This window comes from Miniopterus natalensis, chromosome 12 (genome assembly GCF_054644295.1).
Source record: "Miniopterus natalensis isolate mMinNat1 chromosome 12, mMinNat1.hap1, whole genome shotgun sequence".
NCBI classification, from domain to species: Eukaryota; Metazoa; Chordata; class Mammalia; order Chiroptera; family Miniopteridae; genus Miniopterus; species Miniopterus natalensis.
Genome location: NC_142092.1, coordinates 34,060,057 through 34,080,875, shown reverse-complemented (window position 1 = coordinate 34,080,875; position 20,819 = coordinate 34,060,057). Strand labels below are relative to the sequence as shown.

At 41.6% G+C, this 20,819-nt stretch overlaps 1 protein-coding gene across 1 annotated transcript in view; it reads right to left on the bottom strand.

The window, feature by feature from the left end:
• Positions 1–20,819, bottom strand: part of PIP5K1B (phosphatidylinositol-4-phosphate 5-kinase type 1 beta) — a 192,369-nt gene that overhangs the window by 50,489 nt on the left and 121,061 nt on the right. Inside the window, exons 12-13 of the mRNA XM_087822695.1 lie at positions 14,754–14,909; positions 10,197–10,341 (exon numbers count right to left, since the gene is read on the bottom strand). Coding sequence (XP_087678821.1) covers positions 10,197–10,341; positions 14,754–14,909 — 301 coding nt within the window. The remainder of the gene's footprint in view (positions 1–10,196; positions 10,342–14,753; positions 14,910–20,819) is intronic.

Here is a 20,819-nt window from a genome sequence, read left to right as displayed (position 1 = left end):
GTCTTGAAACGGTTGCCTTCTCTCCTGTCACGACTCAGTGACGGCAAAGAGAATGGGCGGTAACAGCAGTTAGAGTGACTGGGCACCAACCCAGCAGCACTCGCGCCTGAACAAAAGATAAAGCCCCTCTCCCGGACCGCGTGCTTCGGCCCTCAGAAGCACCCCTGCAGTGTGATGAGAAACAAGGAAAGCAAAGGCAGGGAAACTCCAACATGTATTTTCTCCGGGTAGTCATCAGGATGGCCTTTTCGTTTTAGCCAAATCCTCTGTTGAGAAAACAAGTCTGGTCATTTTAAAGTCCTTTGGTGACCTTCCAAACACTAATTTTTAATATGGCCGGTCAGAAAAATAATGAGCTCCTTTACATCATTATATATTTCCTCTTTATTATTTTATCCTTAAGAACAGGCTATGAAATAAATACATTTTGGATTAGTATTATTCTGGCTTGAGATTGTACCATTGCCTCCCAATTCCCTCATTACTCTTACCTAATTCTCCTCACACCCATGAGCTGAGGAGATGAAAGCCAAAGGCCGGTTGTGTTTAGTCTGCCTGTCTGGGGCTGGGGCTGTTAGTTTCTCGGAAATTAATGAGTCCTCAGCACAGGTTTACTGTGGACTTTCGAGGTGAAATTCTTTCCCCCAAAGATCAACAAGTCATCTGAATGACAAGGAGACAGAGCTAGCTACTGTGGAGATCATTTCACAGGTAACAGAGGGAATAAACAGGGGATGTGGGGATCGACTTTTTTCCAGCCTTGGAAGAAATTGTTAGTTATTCTTTGTGTCTGTTTGCTGTGTATCAGAGAAGTGACATGAACCTGGGGATGCTCTGCTGAGCCTGGCCCTCGAGGGTGCCGGGGGTGGGGGAGGAATGAGCGAGCCTGGAAGAGGGTCACCCACCACGGCTCTCAGACCCTGGAAGTCACCACTACTCTGTATGTGACAACAGAGCTGGGTGAGAGGCGATGGCGCAGAAGGCAAGTGGGAGTGCAGTGCGTGGGCCAAAGGGGGGCCACAGCAGCCGAAGGCCGCTGAAGTGAAGTAGCCAGGCCCGAGGCGCTGCCCTGCGTGGGGCCACTTGGGCAGGAGCAAGACACCAACTGTATAAGGCCTGCTGACAAAGGGTGGAACAAATCAAAAGGACAGGAAGAAATGGTCAGGGCTGAGAGGGTGACGTCCAGGGGCCCAGAAGGACCAAAGGAACCTCTGAGCAGAGCAAGAGAGTCAGTGAAGCCCGTGCGATTCTGAAGAGAATGACTTTCGTCACTAAGTCAGGAGGTCTGCAGACTTAGGCCAGGAACAGCTGCTGAGCGGAAATGTAGCTGGGTCTCAGGTCAGAGGGGCTGGCTGGGAGGCGGGTTTGGGGCACGTTGCACTATTCCCCAGAGGTGTTGCTAACCTAAAATACCTCCAGGGCGAGGGCACCTTTGTTTAGGATACGTCCAGGTCAGTCTGAGGTATGAGAAAGGAAGCGAGGTCCCGTCTCCGCATGATGACCTGGAAACCCACCCACTTTGCTGCGGTTTTGCTTTGCAGGCATCACGGGGGGCCTCTTACTTCCTTGAACGAGCCCATCTGTGTTTCAGTGAACCACAGGCAGAGAGCTTCAGTCCTCAGTAAATAGAGAGGAGAGGGCCACCTTCAAAGAACTTGATTTCTTAAGCTCTAGTGAGCATAAGGAGCCCTTGGGAAGTGCACTAAAACCTAGATGTAGAACCAGTCATGCTCTGAGGAGCATTTCTCCAGAGACTCAGTGAAGGAGGGCAGAGGACTGGGGAGGGTCTGCAGAGACACCCACCGGCAGCCAGCCCTTCTCCAGAGGTGGCAACACTAGTAGCTGAAGTCAAGGGAAGTAGAGATGAAGTTTTTTTTGGTTTCAGAACTAAGAAACAGAAAACGGATATTTTTGGTAAGTTAGGCTATCCAAAGGCTGGCCAACACTATCCCCCCCCCCCCAATATGGCTTACCCATAAATTGGATCCACTAAAAAAATCTTAATAATGCAAGAAAAGCACCTAGAAACATTACCATGTACCAATTAATCAAAAAACCACGTAAGTGTTCTTTGAATTAATGTTGAATCCCCAATTATTCTTCATAAAATGTCAGTGATCTGAAAAATTCTCTTTAATATCCTGCCCATGCCAAAACGTATGAGGGATAATTTGAAAAGCTAATCACTTCAGAAGTATTTCTATAATTTGTCAGAAAAAAAAAAGCATCTCATGAAATCCAGGTGCAAATTAGGTGATATAATTCCTTCCTTTTTTTCTGGGGTTGGGGAGGGGAAGCTAAACTAACAGGCATATTATGAAGCTTCTATCAGGCTCCAGTGTTCTCTGCAGGTGCCCTAGTCCCGAGTGTAAAGATACGGCACCACTCAGGGTTGCCTGTCACCCAGCAGGCCCAACACGGCCCCTGTTCCTAAAATGCGATCTTCTCTTGGGAGGCTGTGTAACAAAGCAGGTTTCTGCTTCAGGACCCTAAGGAGTCTTACTTTCCCCAAAGTCTCTATCATCATTTGCTTGTTTCCTGATCCTGGAGAAAACATCACCAAATCCTTCACTGTAAGAATGGAAGTGAAACTGGGGTCCTGGCAATCAAGCACAGGTATTTTTCTAGAGCATGAGGGGTGGCTACCCTGTCTCCCTTTGTGGAACTCTTGAGCCAAAAACCCTTTTGATCGATGCCATGCGCCTGGAGTTAGCTCAGACATTTCTATGAGTGTTTATAACTGACATCTACTCTAGCGCAGCACCAGGGAAAACATTACTGTCAGACAGACTTATTGGTAAATACTGGAGTCTCTAATTGCACAGATCATTTTTAAAAAACTACAGCTACTTGACACTACTCTGACATTGGCGTGGTAAAAAACCCCGTCTCTGTGATTCCTTTCATAAGAGTCTACACCGATTCCTGTGCTTGCACACACATTCCTCAGGCTCCTCTGCCAGCCCGTGCCAGGGGAGGACCCTGGCAGGAGAGGCGGTGCTGGGAGCGAGCGGAGCCTTTGGGCTTCTTCTCACTCATTTTTTTTCTTCCTTCTTTGGCTGGTGTCTCTGGAAGTGGCTGTGTCCCTGCCACTATCCCAGCTCTTTAAGTGATATCTTCCTCTACTGTCCCTGCTCCCGAGGTGGCAGCTGGTCCCCAGGCAGGGCCCTCCTTCACGAGTCTAGGTCCTGGCCACCTCCTGCAGCTACTTACCTGGGTCTCTTCCACTCCTCCCTTCACTCTTCCGGCCTCCCCACACTCCATAACCAATTCCCTTTACTAAATTCTCTTTGAAATTCCAAGTGTGCTTTCTGTTTCCTTGACTGGAATGTTATTAGAACTAAGAAAGTGCTCTGCACGGCTTGTTGCCAAGGGCAGTTCCATCTTGTCCTTTACAGTGGAACTTACCAGAAAGCTGCAAGGTGTTAGCATCTGGAATCACTTGGTTATTTTAACAAACACTTTGATGTGCTTACTATGTGCCAGGAGGTATTGTAAATGCTTTTCAATTAGTATTTCATCATAATGCATATTTTACAAATGAAGAAACAGGCACATAAAAGTAAAGTGACTTGCCCAAAGTGAGGTAGCTAGAAGTGGCAGTTTGATGATTTATAGTAATTAAAATGAAAGAAAAAGACCCAGCCGGAGGAGGGGGTGTGGGCGTGGAGATGTGGTAAGGAGGTCTGTCTGCATGTTTGGAGTAACCAGATTAACAAGCATAAACGCACCTCTGGAGAGGTCAGATTCAATTTCAGCATCGGCAGGAGGGCTGCAGGGACCTTCCGAGGGACCAGCCTGGGCTGGCACGTGGGTACAGCAGGTAGCTGCCACGTCTACAACCGGTACTGCAGGCGTGCGCTCTCCCTCCCTTGAGATTATGGTTAGAGAACCTGGAGTTACTAGAAAGTTCTTGCAACCAACTTTCTTCTCCCTTCATTTTGTAAGTAATAACTGTCCTGCTAACCTTACTATGTCAACGGAAGATACAAGGTTTTCTAAATCAAGCAGAAACATATCTACTTGCAGAGCTGGAAATAAAAACTCAAGGAAATAGCTATTTTAGGTTTCTTGTGAATTTAAATTAATATGCCATATTTTGGGTGTTTGAACACTCAGTCTCTCACATCTTGGAAAGTGAAAATCCTCACTCAGAATCACAGGGGAAAGAAAAGGCAAAATGACTAAGAAGAGAATTTGTGCGGATATTACCGCGTTTCCATTAAAAACATCATCTTGTCTGAGATGTGACAAGTGGATGAGGGCAGCTGTTGAATAGCTGAGGCCCGAGCCTTATATCCTATGTCAGTGCAGAAACCATGGCTCTACCTTTGAGCCATATGATCTCAGGAAAGTTACCTAAAGTCGTAGAGCATCCTTCATCTGTCAACTGGAGACAATAAACATAATGACCTTACAGGGTTGCTGTGAGAATTAGGTAACTTCATGCAGGTAAGGAACTTAACACAGACTCTTAATATGGTCCAATAATTAGCTATTATTGTAGTTGTTATAATTATTAAATTATTATTAATGGTTTGAAGTATGACTAGTACTATGATAAAAAAGTCTCCCATAGCCATGATGTTTCTAATAAGGAAACTTAGCTGATGACTTCTAGAACGATCACCATAGGTAGACATTGACATAATCCCATCACTTTGAGTACTGGAAATACTTCAGTTATTAAACAGCAAAATATGGCTCAAACACAGGGCCAGAATTCATGTTAGGAAAAAAATAACTACCAATCAACTTTCTGCAGCTAGCACGCACAACAAGGAGAGGGCTGGAAGTATCTGGAGGCCGTGATGAAAGAGTGGAACAGTAGAAAGAACACGAGGCTTGGACCTGTGTTCCAGTTTGAATTCTAAGAGCACCTTATGTGACCTTGGATATGTCATATAATGCATATCTCTGCATTCCTCTTTCCTTATAGTTTAGATGAATCTGTAATATAATGGATCTCTGAACTTCTTGGGGATGGATGCCTTTACTTGTGTGTCCTTCAATTTGAGTGGTAAGCCATTTGTGGGGAGGGGCTTGTGGCTAGCGGCAACTGTTCACTCCTCTCCTAGGTTCATAATACTCTCTTGGCTGGAAGAAAGGGGCACAGAACTGTGGTCTGATCCACTGGCTCGGCCTCTGAGACCTGGAATGTTGGACTCATTATTTAGAGAGCCTTTGCCAGCTGTCCATCTGTGTGCAAATGACCAGTGACCTCCTCTAACACATTTGCCCTTCTCATAATATTCCAAATGTCCACAGGGTGAGCCAACTATTAGAAATAGCCACTAGCAAAGCAGGATATTAAACAGAATGGTGATGTTGTTAAAGGCATCTTTGATGGTAAAGTATAAATATATTGGGATGCGGTAGGGCTTTCGATCCTTATGCATAATCAGAGCTTCAGCTTTGCTACCAACTGTGCAGGAAATCATGAAAAAAATTAATATTCATGAGTGTAACCCATTTCCACAACATCAAATTGTTCTTAACTCTGAGATAAAACACATTTGCGTCTGCATTTCTTAGCGTTCAATGCATACCTCCTGTAAAAGAACAGAGTTTTCACTAGGAAAGAAAAGTCAAGGGTCAAAATTCAGAATTGAAATCCCACCATTTGACTGGGAAGCGTGTTCCTATGAAGTGCACAAGCTGACCCAGAACTGTACAGTGAAACTTGAAAATACATACTCCCAATCATCAGTTCAATAATACACTTTTAAAATGACACTATTTGTTCTTTGCTTCCTAGTCAATTTTTGGAGTACACTTAAAAAGAAAAAAGAACGGATTGCTATTGGAGTTTTTGACGTTACAAAACACAATCCATTTAAAAAAGGAACAATTCTAAGCGACGGAATGACAACCGCTAGTTGCAACACTTACAGTTGATTTAAAGTGCTGATATACATAGCATAATATTACAAAGGGAAAACAGACCACTTGGCCTTAACAGAAAAAATGATTCCTAGATAAAGAGAAAACCCCTAATGTGCATTATACCATCAGTATTCAACTCCTTTTCCTTCCGGGCTATCGGAATCAGGTTTTAAAACTCAGCAGGCCAACAGAGGTCTGGATCCCTGTGTATTGATTGCCTCGAGAGACACTGGGACTAGGAGGGCTGTCAAGGAAGACAGGATAGAAACACAATCTGCTCATTTCTCTTCAGTCTGCTGGTAAGGCCTCCCTGTGGAATAGGGTGGGGCACAGTGGGTGGGAGAAACAGGAATATTGATTCTGGGGAGTTGGCACGCAATTATTTCTCTTGAGGGCTCTTTAGCACCTCTTCCATACGATTTCCCTGAGGCAGTGGCTGAGATCTGAGGCCTGTCTTGGGCTTCTCCTCTCCATCAAGGCTAAACACCGAAATGCCCACAGGCAGGCAGCTGCAGAGATGAATGAAGCAGAGGGCGGCAAGCGGCAGGGGCCATGCGTCTCCCCTCCAGCTGAGCAATGTCAGGGCGCAGTGGAGCCAAGTAGTGCCAGAGCTAGAGGCTTTTCAAAAGAATCAGGGTATTTACGTGAAACTGCTTAAATGTTAGCTTATTTAAAAACAATCTGGGTTCACCAAAATGCTCTTTTCTGGCTTGTATCCCACCTGCTTGATTGTGGCGAAGGCTGCAGGGCGGCTGGTGGGCCAGTTGCGTGGTGTGTTCAGGGCTGATTTCCCGACATCCAGCCTGGAGCCCACTCCCCCGCCTTTTCACAGGCTTTGTAAGCACCCAATTCCCTCTATCAAATCCCTCTCTAATTAAGGTAGAACTGTTTCTTGTTCTTGCCACTGAATCCAACCTGGGCTGACAGCTGTGAAATTGCAACTTGTAGATACAATGCCAAAGAAGATGTAGTTTAAACAATTCATTGCAAAAAAGAAAGAGAAAATCTTAGAGAATGTTGGTATTTTTTGCATCCAAATAAATGATAACCAGTATCAGCATAAATAGAAGGACCAAGAATTACACCACAGCCCCGGAGCGTGCAGATAAAGGGCATGCAGGGGGCTCCCAAGCTGGCCAGGAAGGACTGGGAGTCAGCAGGAGGCAGTGCCAGACCCTGGGGAACCTTATGGATTCCCAAGAGTTGAACAGCTCTGGCCAAGGCTGGATACCTAACTACACACAACCAATGCCACCAAAACAAACAAAAACTTTTAATTTTGTGCTGAAAGTTCTAGTAAATAATTTAATACCATAGCCAGTTATATGCTCCTGATAATGAGAACAGAAGCAAACCATAAGTCACCACCATGGTTTCATACGAGAATTGTTTTTGACCTTGCAAAGAACTTCCTGTGACTTTTCAGCCATCTTTCGAGAGTCTATTTATATTTGAGAGCAAAAGAACAGTGTGCAGCTGGACCGTAGAGATAAAAAAACAACCCTATTGCTTGACTAATTTACATAACAAATTTAAACAGTCAAGGTACACATCAATGTTAGGTATAAGTCACCTTAAATTTTTCTAATCCAAGGAAGCTAACCAAATTACTTTTACAATTCAGGTGAGCTAAATAATTTATGATGGAGCCTTATTTGTCGGCCTTACAGCAGAGCTATCCAAACTCTAGCCCAGCTGAAATTTGTGGCAAACCTGACAATTTGTTCCACTTCTCCAGACCTAGGCTGGCTGCCTCGCCTGCTATCACCTAACCTGTATCTAGCCAAGACAGAAGGAAACAGCAACAAAGAAAAATTTCTACAGAAGCTCCAACCACCAAACCTTAACATGCTAAAGGACCAAGCTAGACTCTATAAATATGCATATATTAAAAATGAATCTTCCATGTTGAGTGAACCAAGCTGCTAGCCTGAAGGTGGAAAATGACTTACAGTGTAAGAAGCACTTCACCCGCACAAATCTGATCTTCATTCCCAGGAGCTAGATTTCAACAACTAGTTCAGCATTTAACAGATAATGAAGGAGAATGTGTACAAAGTAGTCCCATCCTGAAATGCAAGCTAATTACAAAACTGCATATGTAAAAACAGAAAAAGTAAAACAGCTAATCCCATAGGCAATGTTGTGACCTCTTTGTGAAGATCTTTTCAATTCCTAGAAACAATGTTTGGGAACATTCTGTTTAAAAAGGAAAAATATCTAATAAATTAATTTTCTATCTAAGAAATCTCAGTAACCCACCTCAATGCTCAAATTCACATTAAATGTTTGAGAGTCACTATATTAGTTTCCTGTTGCTGCTGTAACAAATTATCATAAATGTAAGAGGCTTAAAACAATAAAATTTTATTAGCTTACAGCTCTGGCAGTCAGAAGTCCTAATGTTCCTTTGTGGAGGCCCTAAGGTAGAATTAGTTGTCTTGCCTTTTTTGGCTTCTAGATTCTGCCTGCATTCCTTAGCTCATGGCCCCTTCCTCCACTTCCAAAGCCAACAGTTGTAGCATCTTCAAAGCTTTCTCTGTCTCTGACTTCTGCTCTGGTATCACATCTCCTTCTCTGACTCCAGTCTTCCTGTCTTCCTCTGTTAAGGCCCTGTGATTACAATGGACTTATCTTGATAATTCAGGATACACTTCCCACTTCAGGATCTTTAACTTAATCAGATTGGCAAAGTCCCTTTTGCTATATAAGGTAACAGAGTCACTGGTTCTGGGGATTAGGATGTGAACAACTTTGGGTGGCCATTATTCTGTCTACTATAGTCACTATGTCACTCATATAAAAAAAGAATATTCAAATATCTTTGCAGCTATCTCTACACTATTAACCAAGAGTGCTTGCTTAAAAAAATCCATTCGTAAGAAATTATTAAATGAAAACAAAGAAAAAACAGACAAGTGTGACTACATCAAAGTAAAAAGTTTTTGCACAGTGAAAGAAACCATCAACAAACTGAAAAGAAAATCTACTGAATGGGAGAAGATATTCACCATTGATACATTCAATAAAGGGTTAATATCCAAAATGGATTAAGCAACTCATATGATTTAACACCAAAAAACACAAACAATCTGATTAAAAATTGGGCAGAGGACCTGAATAGACATTTCTCCAAAGAGGACATACAGATGGCCAACAGACATGAAAAGATGCTCAACATCACTATTCATGAGGGAAATGCAAATTAAGACCTAACTGAGATATCACCTCATACCTAGGAGAATGGCTATGATCAATAATCAAAGAACAACAAGGGTTGGCAAAGATGTGAAGAAATGAGAACCCTTGTGTACTATTAGTGGAACTGTAAATTGATGCTGCCACTATAGACAACAAGGTTCTTCAAAAAACTAAAAAAAGAACTACCTTATGACCCAGCAATTCCACTGCAGGGTATTTATCTGAAGAAGTCCGAAACACTAACCTGAAAAGATATATGCACCCCTATGTTCACTGCAGCTTTATTTACGATACCGAGATATGGAAGCAACCTAGTGTCCCTTAATAGATGAATGGATAAAGAAGATTTGGTACATATATATAATGGAACATTACTCAGCCATAAAAAAGAATGAAATCTTGCCATCTGCAATAGCATGGATGGACCTCGAGGGTAGCATGCTGAGTGAAATAAGTCAGAGAAAGACAAATGCCATATGATTTCACTTACATGTGGAAATAAAGCAAAATAAATGAACAAAGAAACCGGAAACAGACTCAGAAATACAGAGAACAAACTGATGGTCACCCCATGGGAGGGAGTTTAGGGGGATGAGTAAAAAAGGTGAAGGGATTAAAAAGTACAAATTGGCAGTTATAAAAACAGACATGGGGATGTAAAGTACAGCATAGAGATTATAGTCAGTAACATCATAATAACGATACCTGTATATGGTGTCAGATGAGTACTAGACTTACCAGGGTAATCACTCCATAAAGTATATAAATATCTAATCGCTATGCTGTGTACCTGAAACTAATGTAATATTGCACATTAACTGTAATTGAAAAATAACATTAAAAATTATTAAAATAAAAATGATGAAAGATTTGTCTTCTTCCACAGAACCAAACATAAAGATTAACTCTAAAGAAAAATCAGAAGGGTTTTCCCTCGGATGCATTTCTTGCCACAGTGAAAATCAAACATGTTCTCCCTTACTCACGGAGCAGGCGACAGGCACATCTTGGTTGTCAGGGACAGCATGTTCTCATTCAGGGACGCTGGTCTAGTTGTGATGTTGACGTGGTAACAGCCAGATTGGCAATTTGAACGCGCTAAGAATTACCTGTTTGAATAAAGCGTAGTCCTGTTGTGTGGATAATGTTCATCGACATATAAGGAAGAAGATGAAATTGTGGTCGTCAAGGAAGCGGCTTCAAACAGGGACGGCGTGCTGGGCACCAGGTCTGGCCTGTGGCGGGACCCCAGCGCTGCGCAACAAAAGCAACACACGCGCTCATGAGTCTCAGTAATAAATGCTGCTCTCAGGTCTATAATCATTTAGGCGAGTCGAAAGCATTCATTTCACATATTAGGCTGCCAATTAAATTATGAATTAACTGAGATCCTCTGAACTGCAGCAGAAATGTAAAAGAGCTTCCTGCAAACAGGTTAAACAGGAAGGAAATTGCATTAATTTACAAAATGGCTTATGGAAATGACATTATGAATGTTCTTTTAAAAACCTAATAAAGTGATTTACTGTTTCAAAAGATGACATAAAAAGCTCCTAGGAGCTTAAATTCCACAGAGATTAAAAGTATGATTGGCAAACGTATAAACAGACAGTAAACCTGTTTTCTCCTCTCGATGACATGCACGTATCTGTGATTCTCAATTTAGACCTAAGAACTCAGACTTTGAAGAGCCAGGAAACATGTCTCACACACTAACAGCCAGTTAGCTGTACTTTAACCGTGCTAAAGCCCACACCTATCTTTGAACATGGCTCTTCTTTGCATCATATTTTAACAGCAAGGCTGCCTTTTTTAAAATGAGAAAACTCTTATTCCTTTTAAAATATGTAGATACCTATGAAAATGCGTATCCAAGAGACCTCCCTCATCAGGAAAGTGGAATATTCAAGGCTGAGCAGTGACTCATGCCCACTCTCAAGATTCTATGTGGATTCTTTTTTTCTTTTAAGAGTTGAATCTGGATCACTTTAAATCATCTTATCCTAAACTTTAGACAAATTTACATCCATTACTGGCCAGCCTGTCAGAGACAGCCCTTTAATTAAAGGTCCAGTCAGACAGAACAGAGCTTCTCTAAAAGGAGACATGTGAGTCCCCGGAGAGAGAGCACTGTGGACATCCTAGGCGGATGAGTCCTGTCCTTAAAATTCTGCAGTTTGATTCATGCTGATTTTTTTTTTTTTTTACCTGTGTAGATATTTTATTTTTTAATTTTTATTAAGATAGAATTGACATATAACATTGTACTAGTTTTAGGTGTACAACACAATGACTTGCTATATGTGCATACTACAAAGTGATTAACACAAGAAGGTTAGTTAACACTCCTAGTTACAACCCATAACGCACAGTCATGGGTTGATCTAATCTCTTACAACTTTCACATATGCAATAGAGTATTGTTAACTGGTGTTGCCAGGCTTTACTGTGGATTTTCAATCAGTCCTCCAAACTAAACTCAAACAGATAATAAATACACTATAACTGGGAGGGGTTTCTGGTATTCTGTTATAGGTAAAACAGACTCAAAATTATGTATTTTCAGGAAGTGTGTGTGAATGGAAACTGATCCTAAGAGGCACTATCCTATGAGTGTGAGGCTTGGGATTTTGGATTGGAAGGGGTGTAGGTGGAGAGGGGAGCGAGGCACGGAGGAACAAGGAGGCAGCCACAGCAGGGCTGGGCTCTGGACTAGGAAGCTGTACACACATTAAAATGTATGAGATGGTGCAGCTGCGCCTTCAATTCAGGTCAAAGAAAAGAACTGCTCTTAGAATAAAAGATGATAATCATAAAAATACGAGTAACCGAAGTGTGCAGCATTCAAAAATTAGAAAAGCTTCGGTTTAATAAGACAGCTGGCCAGCAATCGTCAACGTACTTGATCCTACCTTCTCAGTTACTACAGAGAAAAATATGAAAACTCAATAATATTGAAAACTGGGTCTGAAATATAACCTCACATCAGAGTCCAGTGAATTGCCACTAAATATAAGGCAGATGGAGCAGAACTGAGAACAATGAATGCAGACTCAGGTCTTGCAGACTCAGGTCTTGGGCATACTCAGCTCGACCTGGTAAACCAGAGGCTACCTGAGTGATATCATACAGGGAAACGCTACCTGCCTATGACTCGGGCCCAGGTCACACGTCATCCAAACCCTGGGTAGCTGATCCCTCAACCTCTTAGGAGCAGCCCTCTGAAGCAGAGAATAGTTTCTTCATGCTCCTGCATCCTTGTTTTGTTTTTTTTAAACCTAGTGTGCTAGGCAGAATTCTAGGATGATTCCCAATGGCCTGCGCCCTTGCATAACCTCCCCTTGAGTGTGGGTGGAACCTGTGAATATGTTGAGATGTTACTCCTGTGATTATTTTATCTGAAATGGCAAAAGGAATTTTGCAGATATCATTAAGGTTAACTAATCAGTTAACTTTGAGTTGGTCCAAGAGGAGATTATCCAGGTGGGCCTGGCCTAGTTACGTGAGCCCTTTAATTCTGTCTCCAGGTCAGAGATTCAAAGTGTGACTTGTGAGAAGTTCTAACTATGAAGATCGAGGGGGCTTCATGGCAAGGAATGTGGGTGGTCTCTAGGGCCTGAGTGTGATTCTCAGGTGTCACACAGCAAAGACACAGGACTTTAGCCCTACAACTGCAAAGAGATGAATTCTGCCAAAAGCATGAAGAATGTGGAGGAGGTTCAGCACCTCCAGATGAGAACTCAGCCCAGCGGACGCCTTGATCCCAGCTTTGGAGTCCCTGCTTAGCTGTGCCCAGAGAGCTGAGGTTGGCCTCCTCAGTCTTCTGACTTACAGAACTGTGAGCTAATAAATGGAGGCTGCACGAAGCCACTAACTTTCTGGTAATGTTCCATGGTGACAGGAAACTAACGTAACTAAGATATCCTGAGAAGGACAGAAAACAAATGATTAAAAACTAGAGGGCAATTTGATGACAACTTGGTGTGCTACGGAAGGGGAAGTCCCCAAGTACAGAGCGCTATGAAAAGGCCCAACTTATAGCAAACTTTGTGGATGCAGAGAATTGATGAATAAACGCATTTGAAAGTAGTATGTTAACATTCTCAAAGAATACACTCAATAGGTTTTTCTCTGACCTTTGGAAACCTTTTCAGGTGAAGTATCTTTATATTTAAACAATGGGTCCAATAGTTCATCTGAGGAAAAAAAAAGCACACTATGTGCACTATTTGCCATGTTTCAGACTTTCTGGGTGCTGTGTAATGAATTTATCACCCAGATTAACACCTGTCTAAAGTCTAAAGTCTGTTTTGACTTTAGAAGTTGCATTGAGCATAATACTTGAAAGTTTAACAAACACAGTTTAAAAATAAGTGTATCCTATTTCCCAGACTGCAGACACCTTGAGTTTTATGCGTGCTTAAGAACCCCAGGCATGTGGTAGGGGGATGGCAGGGCAGGGATGCTTAGGGACAGAGGGTGGATGTCTGCCAGAAACTGGAGCCATCAACTCAGACAGAGGAGCAAGGGAGGTTTATTAACCCTTTGCTAAAATCACTAAATCTGGGGAAGAAGGGGTTTATAGAAAGATGAGAAAGCAGCTCAACATGGCACATACGGATAAGAGCTGCAGAAGAAACAGGAATCACACCCTGTCCTGAAGACTCGGAGGAAAAGAAAGCCCGGAGAAGGGATCTTCCACAGGAAGTAGAAGCAATTTTCAGGAAATGTTAGGATTCCCCCAAAAATACACTGATTAAAAAATCTGAAATGTCACTTCCTCCTCTAGGATTAAAAGAGAAAAACCGAATGACCCACTCAAAGGGTAGAGAAAAGTAGTTGAGAAAACTCAACCCTGATTCCTGATAAAAACTTCTAGCAAACTAGGAATACAGAGGAACTTCCTTGACCTGCTTATGGGTATCAAGTACTGCAAAGTTCTTTCCAACAGTGAAACATTAGAAGCGTTCCCTTTGAAATGAGGACAAGGCAAGGCTGCCCACAGTCACCACTTCTATTCATCAGTGTGCCAGCATCCTAGCCAGCAAGTAAGAAAGGGAAAAAAGACTGAGGTCTATAAGGCAGCGACAGTGAGCCAGAAGACCCAAATCTTAAAAGGCACTATTAAAGAGGCAGAATATATATCTATGTCTATACTTCTACATTCATCTGAGGAGTAAACCTAACAAAAGGTAGGTATATATGACATGCAAGGAGAAAATTATAGAAGTGATTCAATTCATTAAAGAGGACCTAAATAAACTGATAATGCACTGTTACATTTTAATTGTATGTACATACCTAAGTATGTGTTTATATGTATATAATGTGTATGTGTGTTTGAAAAAATATACATATACATGCATAGAACAAGGTCTACTAGTAAAAACACCGAACGGTTCAGATTTGCCACCTTCAGGTAGCAGGATTATAGGTCTTGCTTTTGAATATTTTACTATTTTCTAATTTTTTTATACTGTAAACCATATATTATATTGTCTATGTGTTTTAAAATTTGTATATTAACTGTGGCACACTGTAAATATCCTTTAAAATTATTTAATGGACTGTTCCTTAGAGCAGGTATTTTGTAATTTTTCTGTTGTGAGTTTACATGTATAAATAAAAGCACAAGAACTTTCTCTTGTTTTGTTACGTATCTTTACCTTCTTCGTCAAGGCTGCTGAAACTCTGCCCTTCTGTCAGCAAATCGCGCTTCTCATCCTTCCATTCCTGGCTAATTGAGGACACGATCTCCTGTGAGGTGGCCTTCAGGGCGGCGATGGAGTTGCACCGTTTTTTAGAAGGCGAGGCCTTCAAAGCTACACAGAAAGGAAAGAGAGACAGATGAAGATACTTATTATAAAAACACAATAATATTTTATTTATTAATATTTTACGTATTCTTTATTATTAACATTTTAGTCATTATTTGAGAAGAATGCAAGAAACTTTGCTTTATATATATAAGGAAGGGGAGATGAAATTGTGTTTTGGTTATTTTTTTTGTTCAAAATGAGTTGACCTAAATCAGAATATCCTAGAATAAATTTGGGTTGAAATGTCTCTCCAGATTTTAAAATAAAAGTCTGATTTGAGGTGAAATTCAAATGTTTTGTTGCTAAAGAATTATTGTTCCTTCTCCAGGCAATGTTTTTTTACCGCTGGGAAGAGGTAAACGCAGATGGTAAACTAAGGAGAATTCTCATGACCCTAGTTTTAACTTGGGACTGAGACTTCCTAACGATGCCAATGTTTAATCTTATACTCATGCAGCTCAATTTAGTAAGTTACTTCCGGTTGCTTTTTCTTACAGTGACTTTCCACTGAAATTTCCTGCCCTTTGGGTCTCTTCTAGATCATGATTACATCAGATGTATAATTCACCACTGATCTTTGTCCAAACAGCATTTTTCAACTTCAGAAGTGTGTTGGGAACCTGAACCAAGACAAATGTATTTCCCCATCAACCATGCTGCTGAAGGCTGTGACTTTACTTCTGATATGTCAGTGGTGCTGCTTTGGCTGCAGCTGGACCATCCCCATTATATTCACTAACTTAAAAAAAAAAAGTATTGATTTTAGAGAGAGAGGAAGGGAGAGAGAAACATGGATGAGAGAAACATCAATCGGCTGCCTCCTGCATGCCCCCTACTGGGGACTGAGCCTGCAACCCAGGCATGTGCCCTGACTGGGAATTGAACTGGTGACCTTTCGGTGCACAGGACGACCCTCCAACCAACTGAGCCCACCAGCCAGGGCTACATTCACTCTTTGCTGCAACAATTCTTCTTGGCTTTCCATGTTATAGAACTTCCTTGGAGGGCAGGGGGAGAGGGCAGTGAGGCTCGTTTATGCCTTCCCCTGAACTTGGGTTTGGCAGTGTCTCTCCTCCTTGAGGTTTGCATATGGGGGTAACTTGATAGCAGATGCATTACAGTAATTGTGTTTAGCCTTGGGAATTTCAGAGCGTAGATTACACTGCTCATCTGGGGCCTTCCCATAGGCAGCTGGCAAGAATTTAATTGGAGAAGGACTTTGGGACACACAAATGAGGGAAGAAAGAGGGCAATCTCTCCACTTAAAGAGAAGGGATGGCTTATGTGTCCCCTGAGCAGTCTTATCATCATCATACTATAATCACCATCATAAATAACTTCTGTAAAGGGCTTTAGGATTTGGAAGTCAACGTTTACATTCCACATCTCAAGTTATGCACATGGTTGTCTGAGGGAGACAGGCCCTTTTATGGGTCCAGAAGCAGAGTAGAAACATGACCTGCTCAAGGTCACAGAGCTAGAAACCATGAACCCCCAGGTGTCTTTCTCTTTTTTTTAAGCTATCTAATTGTGGGTTCATTTGCTAGCCCTTTTAGCATTCTATTTTCTGGTTAAAGTGAAGGAGGAAGAAAAAAACCTAGAGTTTGTTTTGCTTTAAGGGGAGGAGATCTTGAACATTTAAAAACAGATCAAAAAGGATTTTAATGGTAAATAAGTGGCCTAAATAATCACATTTTCTTTAACTCCTCATCGTATCAAAATAGTGGCCACACTTGCTTTAGAGGGCTGAAGTAATATCCCACACACTGGCTATTGCTTTAATACTGTATCTGCTAATATTAATAAACCTCCAACTCTGTCCTATAATATGGTATTTTAGAACTTCTAAGTCAGAGGATCTCAGCTGTGGTTCAGGGACCACTGAGTCTCTGAGACCCTCTTAGAAGATCTGCAATGTTAAAACTATTCTCATAATAATATTAAGACATTATTTGCCTTTCTCATTTCCATTCTCCCACGTTCTCTAGATGCCACATGACCTGTGATATCGTCACAGGCTGAATTCAGCAGCAGGCATGAGAGTCCAGATGTCTTCTATTGAGTGAGAATTAGGGATATGAAAGAACATCAAAATGCCACTCTTATCACTCTTAAGTATTTGTTTTGGAAAATAATTTAAAAATAAAAAAATTATTTTTCATAATTACTTATTTAAAATTTTTTTACTTTGTTAAAATAGACTTATGTTAGCATGCATTTTTTATTATTTCCTTTTAAGAGTTAATGAGTAGTTAAATTTTCCCTCAGTTTTAAATTCTAATATGTGAAATGTAGATAAATATAACCCACATAAATAAAAGGTCTTTGGGGGCCTCAGCGGTGTTGAGACCAAAAGATCTGAGAATTGCATGGTTCTTAGGTCAATGCTAATTCTCTAAACTGAGAAGCAGCTAGGACCAAAACCGTGGGCAGGACCAAGGAAACGTGAATGAGGGAAGACACCCAGAGAACTGCATGGACTTGTGGCTCACACTGGAGCCAAGGCCAACAGACCAGGAAAACAGCTCTTTGTTCATTATCAGCATCACGGACAGTGAGGAGCAGAGAGGACCCCAAAACAGCCCCCTGCCAGGACCACGTAGCACCTCAAGAAAGCATTTCCTTTTGTCTTCAATGGTGAATCTTCCTTAAAGGAGTTATCTGAGCCTCACTCAGCAGTTAAGGACTTAAGTCTTGGGGGAAATGAATGCCTCAGGGATTTTTTGACTTTTAAAAAAAATTAAATTTATTGGGGTGACATTGGTTAATATGAACATGTAGGTTTCAGGTGTGGGTTTTTATGTTACAAGATCTGTATACTGCACTGTGTGCCCACCGCCCAAACTCCCGTCTCTCAGGGATTTCTTTTGGGGGGATAATCTCAAAAGATGGTGTGAGTTGCTGGTTACTTTCTTTTGTGCCACAGACACTCCTGGATTTATCTTTGGCTAAACAATGTCTGGAAATAGGTATCCCATGTCCATTTCCAGCCCTGTGTCCTGCCACTCAGCTGCCTCCGCACCTACCGCTGTCCAGCTCATCTATCCGCAAGGCCCTGAAACTACCCCTGGGCCTTTGCATATGCCGTTCCTTCTCCTCGAGACTGCCTCTCTTCCTAATGAACACTGGCTTATATTTTCAGGACTTTGTTTAAATATCCTTCTCTCTGTGAAGCTCTATTTGGAAGAATTGGTCTTTTCTCTGTGTACCTATAGCAGTGTATGCAAAAACACTATTCACAGTTGCTTTATTATATTATAAATCTATGACATGTTCCAATTCCTGACCCCAAACAGACTTTCAATATTATCAATGCTTTGCATAGTGCCAGGTATGTAATAGGTGCTCAAACGGTGATTGAATGAATGTATTATTGTCCTCAAATCTTAGGAGAGTTGATTTCTAACAAATTAATGTAGTATTCTAGTCCTTTCAGGAAACTAAGTTTTAGCACATTAGGCATATTATTTGAGCAGAGAATTTCAGTGAAGTTTTAACATTTTGGGGACTAATATTTCCAGAAGGATTTATAAGATTTTGCAGACATTATTACATTGGCAACATGACTCAAGTCTGGGGTGAGATGAATGGATTTAAGAAGGTTAAACAGGCCCTGGGTAGCTCACTTGGTGAGAGCATCTTGCTGATACGCCAAGGTTGCGGGTTTGACTCCTAGTCAGGGCACATACAAGAATCAACCAATGAATGCGTAAATAAGTGGAACAACGAGTTGATGTTTCTCTCTTTCTCTCCCTTTCTCTCTCTCTCTAAAATCAATTTAAAAAAAGGTTAAGCAAACTGATTTGAAAAAAGAAACTTGAAGACTAAGTACTGTTTTTCTTGGGATGGTGTTAGGAAGGGGGAGTTTTCACTTGCTAAATATGCCTTTAGGCATTAAAGGCTTTAAATTAATCACAATTGACAAAGCATCTTGAAACTGTATTTTAAGTTGTCAGTTTTACTAATTAATTGCTACCCCTTGAAATGCTGGCAGTAGATGAAAAGTCCATTCATTTCTTCAATTATTCATCAAATAATGACTGAGTGCCTACAGTGTGTCAGGAAATGTGTCAGGTGCTGGGAATGTATATGAGTGAACCAGACGCAGTCCCATTTTTAAGGAACTCACAGCCTTGTGGGGCGAACAGAAAAACAGCTCACTATAGCAGAGTACGGTAAGTTCTACAGCAGAAACCCCAGCTAAACTGAGCCCTGAAGGAAGACCAGGGGAAGGGTGGGAAGGGAGCTGCAGGGAAAGGGATAGCATGTGAAGGGCAGTGGAGTCAGCCTGGAAGGTCTGGGTGACTGGGGAGCTCAGAGCTGCAGCCTAGGGGACAGGGCGTGGTGCGCAATAAATAAGGTGAGAGAGAAGTCACGGGGGAGGGGGAGACAGGTCACATCACAAAGGACTCAGAAGCCAAATGAAGGATTTTGTGTACCAGGAAAACATGGAAATTAAACACACACACAAAACTTTTTAACCATGGAAGGGTAATTAGCAAGAGAACATTTAAATTTTAAGTTGAGGAGACGATTAAATGGGGACACGACTGGAGGTAAGAGACCAATGTGGGGGACACAGCTGTATGCAAAAACCCCCTCAAAAACCAAAACCACACACACACACACACACACACACACACACACACACACCCAGTGGCTGAACTAGAAGAGACATTGTGAAAGAAAGAAGGGGATGAAACCTCAATATTTCAGAGAGAGACTAGGTGTTGGTGAGTGACTGCATGTGAGTATAAACATAAGAATGATTATAAATGTAAGAATAATTAAGAAAAAATTCCATTTGTAACAACATTAAAAATACTTAAGAATAAATTAAACAAAAGCACAACACTTGTGAAAATTACAAAACATAGTTGAGAGAAATCAATGAAGTCTTAAATAAAAAGAAAGACATCCATGTTCAAGGAATGGAAGAGTTAATATTGTTAAGATGGCAAGACACTTCAATAGAGCTACAGGTTCAGCACAGTCCTTGTCAGAATCCGAGCTGCCTTTTGTTTTTGTTTTGTTTTGCTTTTGTTCATTCTCACCCAAGGATATTTCTTCCATTGAGTGGAAGGGGGGGGAGAAGAGAAAGGAGAGAGAGAGAAATATCGACGTGAGAGAGCCACAGCAACTGGGAAGCTGCAGCGCAGGGAAGGCCCGACTGGAAATGGAGCTGGAGGCCCTTCGGGGAGCGGCCAGCGCCCTAGCTGCTGCACCCACGCTGGCCAGACCAAGCTGCCCTTTGTTGCAGAAACTGACAAGCCGATTCTAAAATTCATACAGAAGCCCAAGGGACCAAGAACAGCCCAAACAATTTTGAAAAAGAACTCACGCTTTTGAAGGACTCACACTTCTGATTTCAAAACTTAGAATACAGCACTGAAGTAACCGAGGCAGTATGGTATTGGGGTAAGGACAGGCACAGGGATCAATGGAACAGAACTGAGAATCCAGAAATAAGTCCTAACATTTGTAGACAACTGATTTTCAACATGGGAGCAACGATAATTCAACGGGGGAAAGAAGAGACTTTTCAACAAATGGTGCTGAAACAACTGCATATCCACGTGCAAAAGAATGAAGCTGAGCCTCTCTCACACCACATACTAAACACGGAATCAATATTTGTAGGTCATGTATCTGAAAACAGAAACTTGTGTCCAGATATATAAAGAACTCTTGCAACTCAACAATAAAAAGCCAAATAACCCAACTAAAAATGGGCAAAGACGGTTTCCCTAGGTCCATTTCAATTCAGCATTTGGTGGACACTATGTTATTTCTGTAGTCTGTTTGTTTCTACATTATTTCAGATGGTTTCTGAATTTTTAAAATATGGAAATATAAAAACTTTCACAAAACATGAAACATGAAGAAAGCAACAAGGACAAAAATGTTTTAGAA